Source organism: Fundulus heteroclitus, chromosome 7, assembly GCF_011125445.2.
Source record: "Fundulus heteroclitus isolate FHET01 chromosome 7, MU-UCD_Fhet_4.1, whole genome shotgun sequence".
Lineage (NCBI taxonomy): Eukaryota > Metazoa > Chordata > Actinopteri > Cyprinodontiformes > Fundulidae > Fundulus > Fundulus heteroclitus.
The window spans coordinates 23,250,703-23,272,596 of record NC_046367.1 but is presented as its reverse complement, the minus strand read 5'-3'; the positions used below and the strand labels follow the sequence as shown (position 1 = coordinate 23,272,596).

At 39.5% G+C, this 21,894-nt stretch overlaps 1 protein-coding gene across 1 annotated transcript in view; it reads left to right on the top strand.

The window, feature by feature from the left end:
- igsf3 (immunoglobulin superfamily, member 3) overlaps positions 1–20,080 on the top strand; it is a gene marked incomplete at its 5' end in the record, with an annotated part of 98,908 nt that extends 78,828 nt beyond the window's left edge. The window contains 3 exon segments of the mRNA XM_036139215.1: positions 4,603–5,013; positions 13,706–14,152; positions 15,839–20,080. Of these exon segments, the coding sequence (XP_035995108.1) occupies positions 4,603–5,013; positions 13,706–14,152; positions 15,839–16,089 (1,109 nt within the window).
- Positions 20,081–21,894: the final 1,814 nt, after the last annotated feature.

Below are 21,894 nucleotides of genomic sequence, written 5' to 3'. Positions count from 1 at the left end.
GACTAATCCATATATTGTCTTTTTCTTGTCTGTTGTGGAAAGACCACTCCAAAGGCTTTGAAAATATAGACCAATACTCACTATATGAACCAAAACTAAGAACTTCCATCATTTTCTGGTTTAGAAATGGAGATGCACTTAGATGCAGTAATGCTTAGCTTAATAAAAAAAAAGACACATATAGAGTACTAAGAAGCATAAACGGTGAGTCTCGTCGTTCCCTAAATTTCTGTTTCATTCAAAACTGCTTCCTCCATCGAAGAACCTGCTGCAGATTTTTTTTTTTTTTTCCCTTGCTTATGCGTTGCAGTCCTTAGTAAAAAAACAAACTGAGTTAGTCACAGTAGGAAAGGACAGGTAAGGCCATCAAACAATGTGCATCTGCCACAGAAAAAAAAAGCTCAATTAGTGTGTTTCTATTCACGGCTGCCTTCTTACATGTTGAACTAAACCTTCTCTCGTTTTAGTCATTAGAGGTTCGAGGCTGAAAAAACTTTTGAACAGCTTCAAGTAATCTAAAAAAAAATCTATTCGAAATAATTGTATTTTTTTTTATGAATCCTAACCTTGGATAATTGAGCCTTCCCTGTATTTTTGCTGGAGGAAGACATCTGCGACTTCCTCAAAAACTTACTCCACAACATCTAAGACTCACGGTTGCCCTGGAAACAGTAGGTGAACAGTATTGGAGGCTCCCCAACCATTATTTTCCAGGATGAAATTTAAAAAATAAAAATGACAAGTTTTCTCAAATGCGGGAGGCGAAACCCGTACGTTTAAAACAGCTTATGTTTCCAATCAACCCTGACTGACACATGGACTACTTCTGAGGTGTAAAAGCAAGCATCCCCAATAATGAATGCTACAGAAGCACTGTCATGAAAATCAGATACTGGAACCTGAAACGGGTATTGATTCCTGTGATGACCTTCAAAAACGCAGAGATGATTCTGGTCTTCAGTATCGAACGTACATGACGAGCACCTGCGTTATAAAGGGAGAACTTGAGTGAGTTTTTAGTCCCGTCTTGCTTCTGTCAGCAGTTGCATTATTGTAACGGGTTGACGGGGGGGGGAAAAAAAACTTAATTCTCTGTGGGAAAAGTGGAAAAGGACACATGTCACCGGATGTGACAGGCTGTTCTGTGAAGCTGCTTTCACAGCAATGGCGTTCAGCAGGGACCTGAGACTCTGAAGTCATCTTGGACCATAACACAGAAGGCGTTCCCTCTCCTTTTATTTCTCCTCTGCTTTATTGGCTTGTTGCTTCTCCATTCTGATTGTCCCTTCGGTCGGTGCCTGAGTGAGTCCTCGGTAATAATAACTTTTAATAACTCATGATGCCACCTAATAAGGCTTAAGTAATTTGCTTATTTTAGATTAGAAAAAAAAAAGCATTTCTGTAAAACGCACGGTGTGTGGCAAAAGGCTTTCAGCCCCCAGTTTTTTCTCCTGGCTGTGTATTCAAACTTCAAATGGGAACAGCTGAGCATTGCTTTGTCCCATGCCAATCCCATTCTGCATGGTTTCACTTCAGGAGGTTCAGAGGTAATTCTCCTGGAATAAGGAGGGGAGGGTTGCCAGGATTCCACTGGGTGCTCCGTTATTTTCCAAATGGAGATGTTTTCAGCTTCCTGAGTCTGGTGGGTAGAGAAGCAACGGTGATGATGAGTAATTTGGGATGCTAAGTTGAAATAGTGCTGCACAACAGGGTGGTCTGGCAATGCCTTGCAGCCATGTTCCCTTTGAATTTACCCAGAGGCATGCAGCCTGAATATGTATCACTATACATATATATGGAGCATCACAGACAGCAGTCAATTGTGCATGCTCATCAATCTGTGGATAAAGATGAGTTTTTTTTTTTTTTTTTTCATCAAATGGCTGTGACTGTAGGCTGTCGGTCTGTTATAGAGAAGCTATGCAGGGACTACAGCAGCGGGGGGTGGGGGGGCTGAGAGGGAGCAAACCAGCAATACATTTACAATTTCTTTCAAAAGTATTCATACCTCACATCTTGTAACTGGGATTTTATGTGACAGATCAACGCAAAGTAGGTGCATAATTGTGAAATGAAGGAAAGTAATACAGAGTTATACATTAAAAGCTGTAAAGTGTTGTATTCATGTGTACTCAGCTCCCTTAACCCTGATCCCCATAAATAAGTCATTGCAAATTACTGCTTCCACAATTCCCTAATTAATAATTAGAGGACACCAGCATCAAGTTAAGTCTTAGTGTGAATACAGTTGTTTTGTGGAGGCCTCATTTGTTTGTTGGATGATGGTATGATGCAGATCGAGGAACACAGCAGACAGGTGAAGGATATGGAAAAGTGTATAGAACAACTGCAAATATACCAAGCCGTGACACGTCTGTCTACCTAAGCTGACGCGCTCGTCGAGGAGAGCGTGACTGAGAGAAGCAGCCAAGAGGCCCCTAGTAACTCTGGAGGAGCTGCAGCAATTCATAGGTCAGGTGAGGGAATCTGTTGATGGTCGAAAACCTCACAAATCTGGCTTCTATAGAAGAGCAGCAAGATAAAAGCCACTGTTGAAAGAATGCCATATGATACTGTTCCTCCAGTTTCACAGAGTTTACGCCTTCAAAGAGGAATGAGCAGCATATTCAGTCTCTTCGATCAGAAAAGCTGGTGTAGACACACCCTAAAGGCCTTCCACCAAAAGGTGCTTCTACAAAATAATAACTTGGTTGGAATGAATGCAAATGCACATCACACTTCTCAGATTTTCATTTGTAAAAAAAAAAATAAAAATAAAATAATTAAAACCATTTAGCATTTTCCTTCCACTTCATAATTAATCAGTGCTTTGTATTGGCCTGTCAAATAAAACTGTAATATAAATACATCAATGGATTTACTTTATTTTTAAACCTCCAAAACTACTCATTACATTTGCAAAAATCACCGAGCACTCTCACATTCTCACAAATCACTTTTGATATTTACTCATTCCCACTCATATGAATATGCAAATAAGGTGCTCATCAGTAATTCTGGCAGAAATCAGGTTTTAGATCCAAAGGCAGGCGTTCTTTTCTCTGGCAGCAAGCAACTATTTCCCCCAGCTGTCTGTTTAGACAAAAGTCCTAAACTACAAATGTTTCTTATCAGCTGTCCTTCATCGGTTCCAGGAGGTCATCATATTTGCATTTTAATTCCTAATTACGGTATTTATTTGTTTTGTTTATTTGATTCCTTTGAGATAAAGATTAAAAACATGCCTAGCTGCAACCATCTAATTGAATTTTAGCTTATATTTTGCTTTTTGCAATTTTCGATTCACCAATACCACTTAAACGAAGCGTCCTATTTTATTTGTGGCTGATATTGCTGCGAGTTTCATTAACCTCCTCAGATTTGCAGATTTCAATGTAAATATCTTGGAATTATACTACTAAATTTCTGTAAAAAGTTTGTCTTACTCGACAGAATATCCTGGTACCTTTTAAAGGAAGTCTTGTTTAAATATCTGTACATATTCAAGCTCATGAAAATAGTCCAAGAATACAAAGAAATAGAGATTTCTTTAGTGGAACCTAATATATATATATATATATATAATACATTTTGCTAACGTAAATAAAGTGCTATTGTGATTCCTGCTTGCTTGGCTTAGTTTATTTGTTAAACATTAACACTTTAGAGAAGCCGACCCGTTAGACTTGATGCTGATTGAGTCCATGTGATGACTTAACCATGATCATCTAGACATATCTTCACTATGCATCTTTCTAAGAGGACCTTTTTTAAATTCATGTCAAAAATTCAAATATTAAGCACAACTGCTTAAAATAATTGAGGTTCCAGATTGTAATCTACAGGCATTGTTTCATATTTGTGAGTGTGTGTGTGTGTGTGTGTGTGTGTGTGTGTGTGTGTGTGTGTGTGTGTGTGTGTGTGTGGATGTGTTTGTGCTCAGCAAGCTTTCAGCAAATCCCCCACCCCCCCTTCCCCGGAGCATTTGACAGTGGGGCTCTTGTGGCGGTCACACCTGATGTACCTGCAGCTAATCCTATCCCGCAGCCGATGTCGGTGTAACCAATCCTGTCACAGCACTCAGGAAAAATACAGCTTCCTCCTGGCGTTTTGGTCACACCTCTCTGTCGTCTCTCTTCTCTCCTGTCTGCTCTCCCCCTTTTCCTGCTTGACTTTATAAATGCATTACTTCTTTGTTTTCTTTCTGGCAGACTGACAGGACCCCCTGCCCTGCTTTTGTCCTGTAGCCTACCTAATAATATCCTCCCTAATAATCTACCACCCTTGTTTCTTCCCCTGGTCGGCATCTTCAACAGAGTTCCCATCCCTCTGACATTGACTTGTTTGGCATTTTCCTCTCCTCTCTCTTCTTCCTGTCTTTCTTTCCCTTTGTCAACTTTTGAACTCACCCACGCGTCGCTAGTCATTTCCTACCCTCCTGTCACCAGAAATAATCCGAACCTTTAAGTCGTTTGTCAAAAACCAGAAATTTCAATATGTACCTGTCAGCAGTAATCACATTTCTTTCTATCCAGGAGGGGTGACTGTTTGCTTTTTTTTCTCACTCTCCCTTCGACTCTGCTCTTTCTGTTTCCTTCGCAGAGAGTAAGCTGAAGGTGCTAAAGAACAACCAGTCTCTTGCGTACCAGGAGGACAGCCGAGTCAGGATCAACTGCTCCATCGCCTCCCAGACCAGCCAGGACTCCCAACACGCCGTCCTGTGGTACATAAGACGGGCGTCGGGATCAGACACCGACGAGCTCCTGCTGAGAATCGAACGCACGGGAGCCTTTGAGTACGGCGCCTACGCAGACGAAGAAAGACTGAGGCGGCGGGTCCAAGCCGAGAGGCTCTCGCCTCGTCTCTATGCGCTGACGCTGAACAGGGCAGAGAGCAGCGATTCAGGGACGTATTACTGCCTGGTGGAGGAGTGGCTCAGCGACCCGGACGGCGCCTGGTACCGGCTCTCTCGAGACACCTCGGGGTACACCAAGGTTCTAGTCAAACAACCAGGTGAGGTTAAAAGTGCTCCTCTTATTCAAGGACATTTGAACTAATTCCCCTCTGAATAAAGGCATCAGCTGTCGCTTTAATCCACAGAACTGGGCCAGTGAGGCCATGCATAACATGTCTAAGTGGTCGGTAGACTCTGGGCCGCTGTCACGTTTGTTCCAAGCCAACACATGGGCAGAGAAAGGATGTTTAAAGACACAGGTTCCAAGAACAGCATGTGGAGATTTATTGAAAGAACTGCTAGTACAATAGTAGAGGTGTTCATCCTTATCATGAACTAGTTTAATTGCAGTTCACACCATTAAACCCAAAAAAATTAATGTTCACAGACCAACTAATTCACATTCTTTTATCAATTAATACTATATAGATCAGCAAAACATCCATAAATTAGAATATTTATTATGTCATCTCGTAGCGTCTGGCCCTTTGCATCTTATTTCTCTCCATTTCATCTGTTCCTCTTCTCTTTACTCGCATAAACTGTATTTAAATGTTGCCCAACTGTCGCAAGACCTGCTCTAGTTTACACATTTTCATGCATTAGCTGTGAGTAAGCACAGTGTGCAGTTTTAATGGAGACGATAACCATCAAGACTATTTTGTTTTTAATTGCAGCTCCGTTAAGAGTGTGGTTTTCCTCTTTCATAAAATCCTGGTTCTGTTTAAAGTCTCGCCTCATCTGATTTAAGGTCAAGTTGCGCTAGCCCGGCCAGTCAGATTGATAATGTGTGGCACTCTCCCTTCTGCACATAATTAATCTGGGACTGCTCCCATTGAATCCGTGTGGGGAAAGGAGGGACATTCAGCAGAATTCTCTTAAGCTGATTGGGCGAAATGACACCTTGTTCCCGCCTACCAAAGATTGGTTTTAGCCAATCACGGTCTCAAATTAAAACATAAGCAGCAGGCATTATGAGAAACCACAACAAGTTGTGCTGGTCAATGCACTTCTTGCTGTTCTTTCAAAGGTTAAAAATCGTGGATTCTGAAAAAAAAAAAAAAAAAACGTGACAACAGCAACTACGCGTGTGTCATCCTTTATTTTACCATTTGATCATGATAAAATAAAGTTATATACAACAAGCATCCATCCTGACAATGTTTTGATGGTACATTTGGTGGATAAAAATAGCCCCAGCACCGGGCGTGATGACCAGATATAAACAGATGTGGCACCAACTACCGGCAGTATCGCAGAACTATCATAATGCCAGTTTGCTTGATTAATAAATTAAATTGATTAAATACACCCATCTACAGCAACTTTAAGAGGCTCATATCAGAAAATGTACTCACGTCAATCAAGTCTGCGGTCACATCTTAGCAATTGCAGGCTTAGCGTCCGCTTCAGTGAACACCAACATTCATACTGTATTCCCAGCGACATTCCAGTCTTTTCCCTCTTGGAATCATATATTTTATGCATTTTGTTTTCACTGGATCTTGGACCACTCTGCATTGCTTTGCACATTGTTTTGCTAATAGCCGTTAGCCGCTTCCTTGTTTTATCCCCTGCTGCGCATGCGCAGTGTTGTACTTCCTCTTTTATTAAAAATAAACACAAAAGGCTTTATTTACTAACAAATTGAGCAAAACAAAGCATAAAACGGCAAAATAATAACTAATATGTCAGCAGGACGTGATAATCTTTCATAAAAACTTTGGATGCATCCAGAGTGAGCCACTGACGTATAAATTAAAAAAAGTCAAATAACATGGCTATGCACCTTTTATACCTCAATACTGCGAGGAGATTGGTCTGAACCATTTTTGGCTCGTTCAAACAGTTGTAGCTGGAGCGGGACAAGATGGATTCTCATGTGCTTGTGAACACACAAATGCCGCGAGAATTCATCTTGCAGGCAAGGTTAAACTTGTGTCGCTGTATTTCGTCTATATTGAATTTTCTGACTGGCAGAGAGCAAGTAATACATCGCATTCAGTTGTGACTTCAGTCCTCTGAATTAGTGTACTGTTCCTGTAGACTCCTGTAGTTTCCTGCCTGCAACAGGCCCATAGGTACCCGAATAAGAGCACGAGAGGAACAGCTGCTCTGCCATGTTTTGACCCAAAGAAGTCTGATCACTTATTCTTAAACTACCAACCAAAAAAATAAATAAAAAATAGAAATAATAGCTCAATTTTTGCCACACCCTCATCACCTCAGAGTCTGTTCGATAAAACTCACTGCACACAAGTTGCTTTGTCTCATGATCGCTTCTCTCTGACCGTTAACAGTGATGACAGGAAAGTTGAAATGAACTGTATCTCAAAGAGCTTTTTAAGTGTTATAAGTGTTAACTGCCACTCACCAGAAATCGGATAAAATACTGCAGAAAACCTTTCACAGCTTTGCAGGTGGAGGCTCTTTTCAGCAGCAACATGCCCCACATCCCAGGGACTGGATTCAAAGAAATTCTGACTATAAACCTTTCATAACTTCAAATAAATTCATTCATAATCAGCATGTAACCAATATACAGACACATACCCGCTCACATGCATAAAACACAGCAGTGACCAGTCTGTTACTTTTAGAAATGAATGTCACAACTGTTTTCTGTGTAAAGGTGCTAAAGTTCGACTTAAAAGCTTTTTCAGCTTACGTATTTTGTTTGCTCTCAGTGAGAGTGTTATTTAATGACAGGGAGTGTGATCCATTCAGTTCAAATACTTGTAGGTAAAAACCTCACCAAAAAAGTACTTCTACGAATGAATTCATGCACCACAATGGGAAATAAAACTGATCATGATGACACTGTTTCAGAAAATCCTACTGGTGCCATGTTTAGACTGCAGTTCATTCAAATCGTTCAAGCTGTTGAATGAATGCAGTGAAAAATGTCATACCCTTGTTCACATTGATAGATTCAAATCCTCTAAATCAAGGATTACCAAACTTTAGTGCCTACAACCCCCAAAAATATATGAGAATAAAGTAGTTATTTTATTTGAACTCTTATTAAAACAAAATACTATAGTCCCACTGTGTTAAAATGAGGAATGTTGAGCATCTTGCAAAGGGATACTTTGGTATAGGTTTCACGAATAAGGAAATACTAAATCTTTTTAACACATCCACATCAAATTCTTACTAGTATCAGGACTTTTAAACAATTGTGCAAACGACTGTGTGACTTTATTCCCATGATATATTTCGACTTAGTTCTGGTAAAATTATGACTTTTCTTGGAATGAAAAAAGCATCACATCAGAGCCTTTGTAGATTAAAGAGAATAAATTGTTGGCCACGGAGGAGTAAAGTTTCACAAAGGAACTCCACATTGTTTGGACCAATTTCACATATTTGTAAGAAATGACTTGCCTGCTCTCTGATGTTTAAAAGTCGTAAAGATGTGAGAAAAAAACCCATAGAATTTTCCATGATTAAAGACATAAATGTGTTATATTAAAACTAGGATTTTGCAAAGTCAGAAATCACAAATCTTCAAGAAAATAAGCTTGGAAATGTATTAACCATATTATTAAAATTTGATACATTACGCTTCCTGTAGCACAAAATGAAATATTGCAATGTAGGCAAGAAGGTATAGCTGTGTGCCCCGGAAATACCTGCTTAGTTTATCAAGACATTGCTTGGTTCCAAAAGTGCTGCACAATTTTTCAGAGATGTCATCTCGTGACTCCCACTTTGGGAACCCGTGCTCTAAATTAGCCTTTACTGAACTTCTGGGTCGAGAGAAAGAGAGAGAGAGAGAGAGAGAGGTGTTTTGTTCATGGACATTGGAGCATTACATCTTTAGTTCACGTCAGAGTGACTTCCTTTCTCATAAACTAAACATTTTTGGCACATTTAGTATATTTAATATGTTGCTATATTAGTGACCTATTTAATATTAGTTATTTCACTCACTGTATTGCCATGTGGGGTCACTGCAGCATGTTCTGCTCAGCACCTCAACGGGTTCTGGCTCTTGACCTTATACCTGCCCCAGTCAGAACTCAGGAGGATTAAAAGGCAGAAAAGTCACAGTCGCTGATGAAGAAGCTAATCCACTTGTTCAGTACTCGAAAACTGTGATTTAACGTGATGATGTATCTGATTCCTCCCACACCCTGACATCCCGCCTCATCGGTTATTTTGTTTAACACAGTTCAACTCAATCTCTCTGCCAGAGGTTCTGTCTCTCTTTGGCACAGTGTTCCTGTGTTTCAGATACAGTACCTGTCAGGATTGCAGGTACCTTTTACTGGTATGCAATGAATTTAAAAGGTCTTCAGAAATAAAAAGAGTGAATCAGCTTGGCATAGTCGAGAATTGTGAAATCAAAAAAGAAAAAAATCTGTAAAAAGATTTTTACATTAAGATTAGTTCCTCAAAAAAAGCAAATCATCACACCTTTATTTTAGTCTTCTGATTGTAAGAATTAACCAATACATGAGTAGAGATAGTAGAGAAGAAACATAATCCTTATATAATACATGTCCAAAGGGAATCCTCCTAGAGGTCTTAGAAATGTTATTTTCAGTAGTCTGTAACATAATCAAGAAGCTCTGTAGGAAAAGAAGGTTGTGAAGCTTTCATTTAATTTTATTTCATTTCATTATTTATAAATTTAGCGAACAATCTTTTTGCAGTTTAGAGTGGACTTTTGACCAAACATGTTAAAGAAAAAGGTTCAGATTTAGGTAAAAATCATCACACTGAATTATACAGCTTTTTTACAGCCGGTGTTTTGCAGACTCTGGAGGAAACAAGGGTGTCATCATAAAAAATCATGGTAAAAAAAATAATGGTTCTCAGAGTGCTCTAGACTCCAAAAATCAAATCAAATCAGGATACCAGAAGAGGAGAGCGAAATTTAAAAATAGGATGAATATGCAACAAAATAAACTCTCTTACCAATAGGTAAACACTGTAAAATCGAAATAATCTAGACTCAATAAACGCTGTTAAAACCCTTAAATCCAATGAGAGTGGCCGTATTATTTCAGCTTGTTCAGCTCAGTAACAGCAGTCGGAACAAAGCTGATATTTGCCCCAACCTTTTTCTGCCACGCGTCCTATTTGCAAGTCAAAATGAGAAATCACTGATGTGGCCCGGACGAAATGAGGGGATCAAAATGGCTATTCAGTAGCCCGCTCATTTGGTGAAATGTTTGGTAAGCAGACACTGGTCTCAGCGATGTGGCCGCCGCCGCACTCATACAAATGAAGAAATATAGAGGTGCGCTACACCTCTGTGAGCGACTCATTTATTCATGCTTTGCTCAAGCTGAGCATGTTATTTAGAGAAAGACATAAAGCAGGGTGGTAGCAACACAGTAACACAAAACGGTCTATTGCAGATTTTACGTTTTAAAGGCACAGATGGGTTTTAAAACATGGTTAAAGCATCCGTAGAGGATGCCGGAGTTAGCTGGTTCCCCACCCCTGCTGTCATCCCGCTTCTCATTTTCGGTTCTAACAAGAAGACAGTTCCTAACATTGTGTGAGAAAGAACCATTGGAAGCCAAGTTTTTATTGCCCTGTTTTTATTTATTTTTTATTTTTCCTAAATTGCTGGGGAAGTGGGTCATAGAACCACCCCTGAAGGGCTGTAGTATACCCATGCAGACAGACAAACTAGCCTTGAGGTTGCATCCAACCCTGCTGGGAAGCTGAAAGAATGGTGCTGGCTGCAAGCAGGATAGTAGGTCTGATTAAATTTCTTCTTTTGTTCCTCTATTTTTTATTTAACACATGCAGAAATTATTATTTTATGATGCTAAATCAGTTCTCTTTAAGATTGCAATTAATTAATCTAATTTGAGTAAGTCGGTTTAAAAGATGAAACCTGTATAATATATATTCAATAGACAGAATAATATATTTCAAGTGTTTGTTTCTGTTAATTTTTATGATTATGGCTCATAGCTATTAAAACCCCCATAAGTTTGCTTTTCAGCAAGTCAGAGCTTAGAAATAAAATTATCTTTCCTCTTTAACAGAAATGTTATGATGTCATCAAGGAGACTGCTGCCTGGTCAGTTTTTTAGCAGACGTAAACCACAAAAGGACATTGCTGAAGAAGCTGGCCGTTTACGGAGGGGTGTAACCAAGGAGAATAATTCAGTTCTGTGAAAAGAAAAAAAGTAGCTACGTTTACATGCACAAACTTTCGAATCAAAATGCACAATCGGATTAAAATGCACGTATTGAATCGTTTATATGGGCACAGAATCAAGCAATCCGATCCTAATGTGGGTTCATATGCACCTGGCTTTATTCAGAATATAACCACTCTGACATGCGCAGTTATCAAATTTCCCTAAAAAAAAAAACACAGAAGAAGTTCTTTCGTCTTTGCTAAACTCCAAAAAATAGTAAATAAACCAGTATTATACGAGTTTGTTTGTCTTCCAAGTGCCCAGGCTCGACTTGAATGATGTTCTAATAATGGTTAAAACGTCACTGAGTAAGCAATCATTTTGAGCTCTTTTATTTTTTTGAATAGAAAGGTTGTATCGGGAGCAAATACCGACGTATTTCCGCCACTCAACAACCCAGAAATATGTGTCGTTTACGTCAGAAGTATGTGCACACTTGTCTGACAAGCATTTTATAGACACGTTGATCGGATTATTAATCGGTATAAATCAGTGCTGGCAACCTGAGAGTTATGGTCGGGTTTTACATTCCTCCTGCATATATACAGGCCGATTCTGAGTGGCAGATCACTCATCAAGCCAGTCGAGCTGAAAATTTCCAGGCACTAAATGATTTGCACATGAAGGGAGGAGAAGTTTGAAATGGCTAATTTTCCAACCATCAATAGCAGCTACCTGTGTCGCAATCATATCAGTAGCTGGCATGCAAACATGTGCAAGAAGAAGAGATTCACTTTTATCTTTATGTTTTATTTCTAGGCTCTTTAGGCTTGACAGCTAGGACCAAATCTGTTAGCATTTACTCAAACAACAGAAAGGCAGATGCTGCTACTTGTTGTGTTAATTTTAATTATTCATTAGCAAGCACAATGGAGATGCACTATTTATGTATTTTTTCTAATTGATTGTTCCCGAAATAAACATTTGTTAAAACCGTACCAAAACATATATAACAGTATCATCTATTAATGCGGTGATGTAGAATTTTTCAGCCCCTGACCCTCTGAAAAGATGAAAGAGACTTGTGATCCTGACTATTTCATGAGTATACAATCATTACTTTTAAGTCAATCAAACGTGGGACGACAACATATTCAGCTTCAATGGTCAGTATACTGCTTTGATCAAGTTATAGCTACCGTTTTTCTCCTGTACCATTTACAACGTTATTATGCTATTCTTTTTTTTTTTTCTTTTTTTTTTTCAATTTCAACATCCAGGGATGCCAACATTGCCGTTTCACACATACCGTGTTTTGTTCCATAAAAGTCGTTTGTCTCTGTTGTACCTGAAATTAAGACAAATTAGAGGCATCTGCCACAGGAGATGTTGTTCCAGCTGTGATCTTTACTCACAGTTTCATGTATAGATATGTAGGTAATTCCAATGGTTAATGGGTACAAAATGGGACTAAGTACGAACAAAATGGCAACACGGGGGATGACACAGGGGTACGAGTTGATTAAAGGGCAAACTGACCCCTCTCATTCAGATTACAGTTTCATTCTGGCTGAGCTTAATCTGATCACAATACTCCGATTGGCTTGTTTACATGACACATTTTTATTCCGATTGGCCCTTCGTTCCAATTACTTTTGTCCATGTAAGCGTAGCTAGTAAGAAGGTGCACAAGCAAAATGGGGTATTTGTATCCTTGAGAGGACCGTGGAGCAAATCAAAGAGTCTGGAGGAGTTTCACAAGTTGTGGACTGCAGCTGTAGCCCTGTTGCTGTTGAATGTGTTGACCCTCACCTACCTGGGCTAAAGTGAAATGCGGCCATACTGTTAGCTCAACGTTTAGAATTCTCCTTTTCTGATGAAAGTACATTTTGTGATGTCATTTGAAACACAAGGTCCCAGATTCTGGAGGAAAAGTAGAAAGAAATAGAATCCAATGTCCTTGACTTCAATCGGGATGTTTCTAAAGTCAGTGATTTTTTTCGGGGTGTTATGTCATCTGCTAATTTGGGTCCGCTGTTTTTAATCAAGTCCTAAGTCGGCACAGCTGCCTACCTGGAATGTTTAGCGCTGATTTCATTTTCCAGCAAGACTTGGCACCTGCCTACCCTGCCAAAGGTACCAACACCAGCTTTTGTGACCATGCCATCACCTTGCTGGATTGGCCAGTAAACATGTTGGATATAAATCAAACCATGCCATGGTGCATTAATGGAGCAATTCATGCAAAATGATGCCATATACCCTACAGCGCATTAACATTTGTAAGAATATGATTGTGGGGATTCAATTAACTGAAAACCATGACCATCAGAGTCAATGAAAGTAAAGGATTAAAGTGAATTACTCTGTTTGTATAGAATATAATATAAAGTTTAACTTTTTTAACGTAATAATTGAAATAAAATAGATGTGGAAAAGAAAATAAGTTGCAATCCACCTTTATGCTTTTGCAAATGCCAAGTATTCCATGATTAGGGCAATTATTGTGAGTTAGTTACATTACTGGGCTAATCATAACATGTTTTTTGAAACACATTCTTTGTTTGAAAAATGTGTCCCATGTGATAACATCAAATGTGTTGCTTTCTTTTTTTTTTCTCTTGTGGAACTTCTGCAGAGCCTCAGCTACGCGTTGACGAGCTTGAGAATAACGTGACCGTGGAGGAGTCCAGTTCGATCAAACTGGGCTGCAACATTTTCAGCCAGTCCTCTCCCGACTCGCGCTTTTCTGTTTTCTGGTACGTGGAGCGCTCCGATGGCGAGGACGTCGAGGACCAGCCAGGCGAGGACGGCGATAAGCGGGACTGCGTGTTTTCCATCGGCCATGACGCCATCTTTGGAAATGGAAACTGCAGCCCCCCTGACGACACTGGGCCAAACTCCCGCTTTCAGTTTGAGAGGACTACCTCTGATCAGTACAGCCTGACCATCCACGGGGCCCGGCCCGCGGATGCTGGTCGTTACTATTGCCATGTGGAGGAGTGGCTCCTCAACCCTCGCAACGAATGGTATCGTCTGGCCACCAATGACTCCGGCGTCACCATCGTCAATGTACTGCAACAAGGTAAGCCCCAAGTAACAAAATCCTCAGAGCTTGTGTCTACATGGCACTGAATAAAGAAAAAAATGGTAGCTAAACAATTTAGGTAAAATATGAGGGTAAAAATTATAAACAAGTAGGTCAAATAATCCAGTTAATTGTGTTATTCCTCTGAGCAGCTAATCAAAATTCAAATTAACAGGAAGGAAGGACAAATCTACTAATTAAATCATAACTTGATTTGAAAACCATCTAGCCAACAAATCCCAGACCAGGTCTGAAAACCAAAAAACACTTTAATATTCATTTTTACAAACCATGTAAAACTCCTACTTTCATGGTTTGTAAATCACATTTCTCCCATTCGATCAACCGGAGCATGACTAGAAACTCAAAAGTCGGACGTTTTTACTGTCAGGGAACACACAGTTCCTAACAGGTCACAGTAACAACACTTGAGAGTCGAAGCTGATTCTGAGAGAAGACAACCCATTGTGGGTATAATCCATATAGGGAAGGTGTTTAAAAAAAAGATTCAAATTAAAACAAAGTCACAGGAAGTACAGAGATGTAAAAAGACATTCAAAAGGAAATTATAGGGACGTGTCGGCGGTTCATTAAGGCTATGAGAAAGCGAAACTTTCAGCTACGAATTTTTTACCCTTTTGAGTTTGAACCTCTGCCTGTCAGTGCTGGCAACCTAGTCGGGTTTTACATTCCTCCTGCATATATACAGGCCGATTCTGAGAGGCAGATCACTCGTCAAGCCAGTCGAGCTGAAAATTTCCAGGCACTAAATGATTTGCACAGGAAAGGAGGAGAAGTTTCAAACGGCTAATTTTCCAACCATCAATAGCAGCTACCTGTGTTGCAATCCTATCAGTAGCTGGCAGGCAAACATGTGCAAGAAGAAGAGATTCACTTCTATCTTTATGTTTTATTTCCAGGCTCTTCTGGCTTGACAGCTAGGACCAAATCTGTTAGCATTTACTCAAACAACAGAAAGGCAGATGCTGCCACTTGTGTTAATTTTAATTATTCATTAACAGGCGCAAAGGAGATGCACTATTTATTTAATTATTTTGTAATTGATTGTTCCCGTACCAAAACATATGTAACAGTATCATCTATTAATGCGGTGATGTAGAATTTTTCAGCTCCTGAAAAGATGAAAGAGACTTTGACCATGACTATTTTATTACATTTAAGTCAATCAAACATAGGATGACTAAAGCTTCAATGGTCAGTATACAGTTTTGATCAACTTATAGCTACTGTTTTTCTCTCCTGTACCATTTATAATGTTAATATGCTATTTATTTTTTTTTCAACATCCAGGGATGCCAACATTGGGAATCTGGATTTAGAGCGGGCACTTGCCGTTTCACACATACCGCTTTTCGTTCCATAAAAGTAGTTAGTCTCTGTTGTACCTGAAGTTAATACAAATTAGAGGCATCTGCCACAGGACATGTTGTTCCAGATGTGATTTTTACTTAGTTTCATGTATGGATATGTAGGTAATTCCAATTGTTCATGGGTACAAAATGGGACTATGTACAAACAAAATGGCAACACGGGGGATGACAAAAACAGAAATGACAATACATCAGCGAAGAGTGTTTGCATTTTTTTCTACAGGTTTAGAAAGCGCTAATGATTGCCAGTTTGCGTGTCAAACATTTTGAATTGTTCTTTCTGTGCCAACAGTGTCCACCATCCATTCAGTGGTGTGCTCCACCGAGTCCCTCTTCTATTTCATCTTCTTCTACCCTTTCCCAATCTTCGGCATCCTCCTCATCGCCTTGTTGGTCGTGCGTTACAAGGGTCGTAACAACAACAAGAGCCAGGAGGGCAAGAACGGCGCCCCCCTGCTGTGGATTAAGGAGCCTCACCTCAGTTACTCCCCCACCTGTCTGGACCCCCCAGCACTCAGCTTGCACCCCGGTTCAGTTGACTAAGCCAGGCAGGGTCCGACCCCCGCCCCTTTTCCTGCCTCACGCACATCGCGGACTCAGCCGACACAATGCCAGGGAGCCTTTGTGGACTCCACCTTCAGATCTTACTGTTGTTCAATGCCGTGTTGAATTAGTCAATGAGTTTCAAGATTTCTACCCTGGCGGCTGTTTGTTTTTATGTTGACGACTGTGTGTTTGCGTGCGTGTGGCCGTGCTGACGAGGATGGATGTACCATTTCAGCACAGTTAATTGTGCGAGGGCAAACTGAAGGGCGAGGGAATGCCGTGGACCTGTCCCATTTCTGCAAAGCCTAATCCCATAGTTGCGTTTTGATTTTTATTACAATATATATTTATCTATTTTTCAAAAGAGGTCGGGGACAAAAACTTTGCAGATAAAATTGCTGGCCAGTCTGGGAAGAGCATTTAAGAGAGTGAACTCTGCAGGCGACTTCAGCATTGAACGGGATGCCAAAAAAAGTCCTCAAACTGATCCAAGTGCAGCCACAGCCTAGCCTACTTTGCTGGTTCCCATAGCAATGCTCTGCACCCACTGACTTCGCAGCCGCCGGCTCCGTTGCCAGGCTGCATGGAGACAAAGGCTAGGACACACAAGTCTGTGTCCTGAGCGGGGATGTGTGTTGGCCCACCTGCCTTCACAATGAATTCGCCTTGGCAGACTGAAACAAGTCCTGGTGTACCACTTAAACACTGCCAGACACTCTGGCCCGAGTGAAAGACTGCCCCGCTCGTCTTCTCCACCCTTCTCTCCGAACGGAGACGGCGAGGGGAAGTAAAGGAGGCTGAAAATTATGGGGAATAAATGAAAAGGTCTCTTTTACTGCAGACATATGTACTTAAACATAAGTGATTTTCATTTTTTTTTTTTTTTATTTCAGTGCCAAGTGCTCCTCATTTCCATGCTGTCGTCTGCAGCTAATGTTTGAAGTTTTTAAAGACAGTGGGGAAGCTGATGGGTTCAGAGGCAGGCGATTAATATTACTGCATATGTCCCGCTGTGGATTTATGGGCCTTGTTGGCAGTTAAATCTTAAATAAGTTGAACTTTTTTTTTATTAAATTAAACGAGTTACTGAATGAAATTCGATTTTTGCACATTCTCTTTAGTTGCCCGGTATCACTACTCCTTTTTAACACAAAGGCCACAATGAAGATTAATAATGTGCAGAAGTGTAATAAAACACGCAAAATGTTACCTGCACATAATTTGACGAGGATAAATGAGGATTTATTTTAAGATATTTTCTATTTATTGTTTTATACTTTTTTGCATTGCTTTGTAAGATTTTCTCTTTTTTTGCCTCTTTTTTGTTTCTTTAAACTTTTGTGCATTGAGCACATTATATCAATAGCCTGTGTGTTGAAAATGTGGTAGAAGTAGAAATGCTAGATCCGTCCTGCGCATTGCAGTTTGTAGCATTTCATTACCAGGCTGTCGGGTTCGTTCAGTGTCCGAACACTGTATATCTATACATATAAGACTACGCTGTGGCTTTGAGTGTACAATAGTTGAACAGACAAGTCACACAAATAGATTGACTTATATGCTTTTTTTGGCTTGTTTATTTAGTGAAATGTGATGTAACACCTATGTAGGATGTTTCAACTGAAAATTGGGATGTTTAGTTTGTTTGTTTTTTCCAATCATGGAAGCTGGCTCCCCCAATAACCGTGACATCAGGCAGAAGGGCTGAAAAAGCTGCCCCACACCTTCTCAGCCCAGAGAGGCGAAACCCTCTGCTCAACCCATGCACTGCCAGACTGGACATGAGAACTCTTGAGAAAAAAAAACCTGTCTCAGTTGTGTCAACATGTATATTGCATGACAATATTACAGGAGGAATTTTGATGTTTTGTAAAGTTTTCAACATTTTGAACCCTGTGTTTTTGTGATGGAGCTGACAGCCTTCCCCTCTCTCTCCTTCCTCCCGAACTTCCTGAGCCAAGAGTCCACACCGTGTCCGGTCCCCCCTGGCCGTCTTGGATATTTGACTGCCGGTCCAAGACGCCCTTCGAACCCGTTTAAATAGCTGATTTTAAGAATGGGTGTTGTGGAGATTGTGTTTGATATTATTGCTCATAACTGTCTTTTTAATGCTTTGCTTTTATGCAGCACTTCATTAAACAGATTTATGTCAATAAAAGCCAAAAATGTGTTCCCAGCACTGACACAAGACACAGAGTTACAAGATTTCAGCTTTTTATTTAAAGTTGTAAAAGTTGTACGTTTGAGTAAAGCTTGTACTGTTTAGTGACAGAATGTGTGTGGTAAGGTAAGTAGACAAATGCGTCCCAAAGGTACCAGTGATGCATCGAAAGGATGTCACTGTACTATGGGGTAAGATAACTGTCAATATAAACATATGCATAGGTGTCTGAATTTGTAAATGTAAGTCAATAAGTGTGAATAAATTTAAGATTTGTATTTGTTCCTGGTTGTCAACTCATGCATATACATGTGGATCACAAGTTTCATCTGTGAGGATACAAGTTTAGAAGTTACATATAGAAGTTACGGAGGTACAACTTTGCAACAGTACAAGTACAAATCACAAATTTACGAGTAAAATAACAAATGTACGATTACAAATCAGATTTACAAGTACGAATCCCAAATTTTCGAGTACGAACCCCAAATTTATGAGTACGGATTACATTTGTACGAGTACGAATCTTCAACCCCTGATGAGGCCGTTCTACACTTCCTCACCAGTTGGTGGCGGTAATGCACTTTATTTAACCAATCGCCTTTAAACGAGAAGAAGAAGAGAAGAAGAAAACAGCAATTGCGTTCTCACATATGAAACATATGTGGTCACATGTCGTTACTGCCACCAACTGGTAGGGTGTGTAAAAGTTTCATCGGGGGTTGTAAATTCGTACTTGTAAATTTGTGATTTGTACTGGTATTTTTGCAACAGGAACAATCAGAAGGGTTCACATCACACCAGATTTATCCTCTTTAAATTGGCTACCTGTCAAATTTACATTGATTTAAAAATTTTAGTTTTGACTTTTAAAACTTTTATTGGACGGCGCCCCCAACACACCTCACACCTTTTAATCCCTCACTCTTCTGGCCGTACTCTCCAGTCCTCGATCTAAAAGCTTCTGAAGGTCCCCACGACCCAGTTTAAAACTTGAGTGGACCTGTCCTTCCAAGCTGTAGCCCCCAGACTGTGGAATGCTCTGCCCCTGTCTCTCAGTGTGGCCAACTTTGTTGAACCCTTTAAAAAGCAGCTGAAGACACTTTTATGCAGAGTTTACTTAAATGTATGTTTTTTTTTGTTATTGAGAGCTGTTTGGTGTTTATTACAATCAGTAAAGTACTTTGTGATATTTATCTGTGAAGGGTGCTATATAAATAAAGTTTACTCACTTTGTAACTTGTATTATCACAGATGAAAGATCTGATGTCACACGGATATGCACGAGTTGACAGCCAGGAACAAATGCAAATCTTTATTTACATATTTATTCACGTTTATTGCCTTACATTTACAAATTCAGACACTTATGCATGCCTTTATATTGAACTGTTATCTTACCCCATACTGTACAGCTCAACTTCCCATGTGTGGATGCCAGACAGGTGTCAGCTAAAATGAGTAAAAAGTAATATTGATAAGTAATAGGTTGTGTCACACTATGACCACAAAGTATTGATCTCATTTTGTTTGAATTTTATGATAGACCAACAAAAAGTAGTGCATAGTTTTAAAAATAGAGATAAACTTCATACATGTTTTTTTATAGTCAGCTATGTGTGACAAAATATCAGTATAAGTACAGCTGTACTGTGAAGGCCACTGAGGTTTATTTTGAGAATATCTGTGAACAAACCGTAATTAATACAGTTTTCAGTTCTCATATAAAGGGGCCTATCCACGTACTATGACTTTATGGATTTCTACGCCAATAACTCACTCTGGTTGCATATAAAGGTTTTTACAATAAAATTATAGTGCCCTGTTGGCTCATATTTTATTTCTGTTTCACAATTTGTTTTCTCTCTATTAGTAAATAAAGTGCTTATGTGTATATTTAATCACAACAAGATCACATGACCATACGTACAATATTGACATGCGTACAATGAGTAAACAAGGACAAGCAAGGAGAAATAATGGAGCCAAGCAAGTTAGTAACGCCTTGCGCAGGTGCAAAAAGAGAGGATAAGTAACCCTAACCCCCAGATTCCACATCCTCTACGCCTGCTCCGTTCACGTCCAACAGACAAAACAAGTACATAATGTTATGAGAACAGTTTCACATTCTCTGTGACTACTCCAAACGTCACAGTCAATGGACCCACTCTCTGTTTTTTACCCACACATTGCGAAAACAACTCAAGTTTTCTGTTCCATTCCGGTCCGTCAAGCTCCACAATTGCAATCGTAGCAAACAGGAAAAAGAACGTCGATAACCTCCAGGCTGTCAAAGTTTAAAAGTGTAAATAAAGATTGTTAAACACAAATATTTTTTTTAAATATATTCATTATAAAATTAATTGTTTTATTTAAATATCGGATCCAAACCACTCTTTTTGCACCAAATAAGGAAACAGATTTGTCATTTCAACATTTAATTTGAAGCATTACAATGATCACACATTGTTCTTTGCCCTAAACCATTGCCAGGATTTTTTAATCCATAATGAAACCCTGGTGTTTGTGAAAGTAGTGATCTGGTCAGATGAGGCTAAAATTTCACTTTTCCAGTTAAATGCAAAGTTGTGTGCGACAATAAACTAGCACTGTACATCATCCTGAAAACACCATCCCAGCTGTAAAAATGGTGTCAGTGGAATACTGTGAGAATATCTTTCTTCAGCAGGGGATAAGAAGCTGGCCAGAGTTGGTGGCAAGATGAATTGAGCTAAATTCAGGGCAATCCAGGAAGCAAACCTATTACAGGATTTAAAGTTAAGATTTAGGTGGAGGTTCATCTTCCAGCATGCACCCAGAGTTCAGATGAAAGTATATGCAGGATACCCTAGTTTCCAAAGGTAACTGAAATATCTTAAAAAAAAAAAAAAAAAAATGTTTTGCATATCATTTTGAAAACCGTGATTTATTTTCACTTCACAAATAGGATTGCTTTATGTCGGTCAGTTGCAGAAACTTACATTAAAAGGTGTTGTACCTTTTGGTTGCAATCTGACAAAATATAAAATGTTCAAGGGCTGTTAATACGTGGCAACGCACTGAACAGATGGACCTATTGGTGTAATAACACAAGCCTGCTGACTGGCTGCACAATATTAAGGTGTTCACGAGTGCCTAACAGAAGACATGCTGATGTTTGCAACAAAATTGTTGCCAATGTGGTTGATTTGCAGGATGCTCGATCTTATTAAGGCATAAGTAGCTCAAAAAGCTGCTTACAATGGGAATTGAAATTTGCTGCCAGAGATAAACACCTAAAAATTAAATGAGAGAACATTTTGATTATTAACTTTTTGTCCATCTGACAGTAATAAAACTGATGGAATTAATCAAACAACTACCAGGGAGAATTCAGGTCAGCTCATTGAATACATAAATAGAGAAAAACAAAGAGCTGGAGACTAAAAAGCTTCCTGGTCAGCAATGTCTTTCCACCACCATGCATTCAGTCTCCATAGCAACCAACAGTTGCATTAGCCAATGGATGGTGGCAGACTAAGTAATGGTCCCAGAAATCAAATAATGGTAAAAAAAAAATGTATGCTTGTTTTTCTTACTTTGTTTTGTTTTAGTTTATGTAATAGGTCTGTTGCTGAAGACCAGTATAAACTTGATATTTA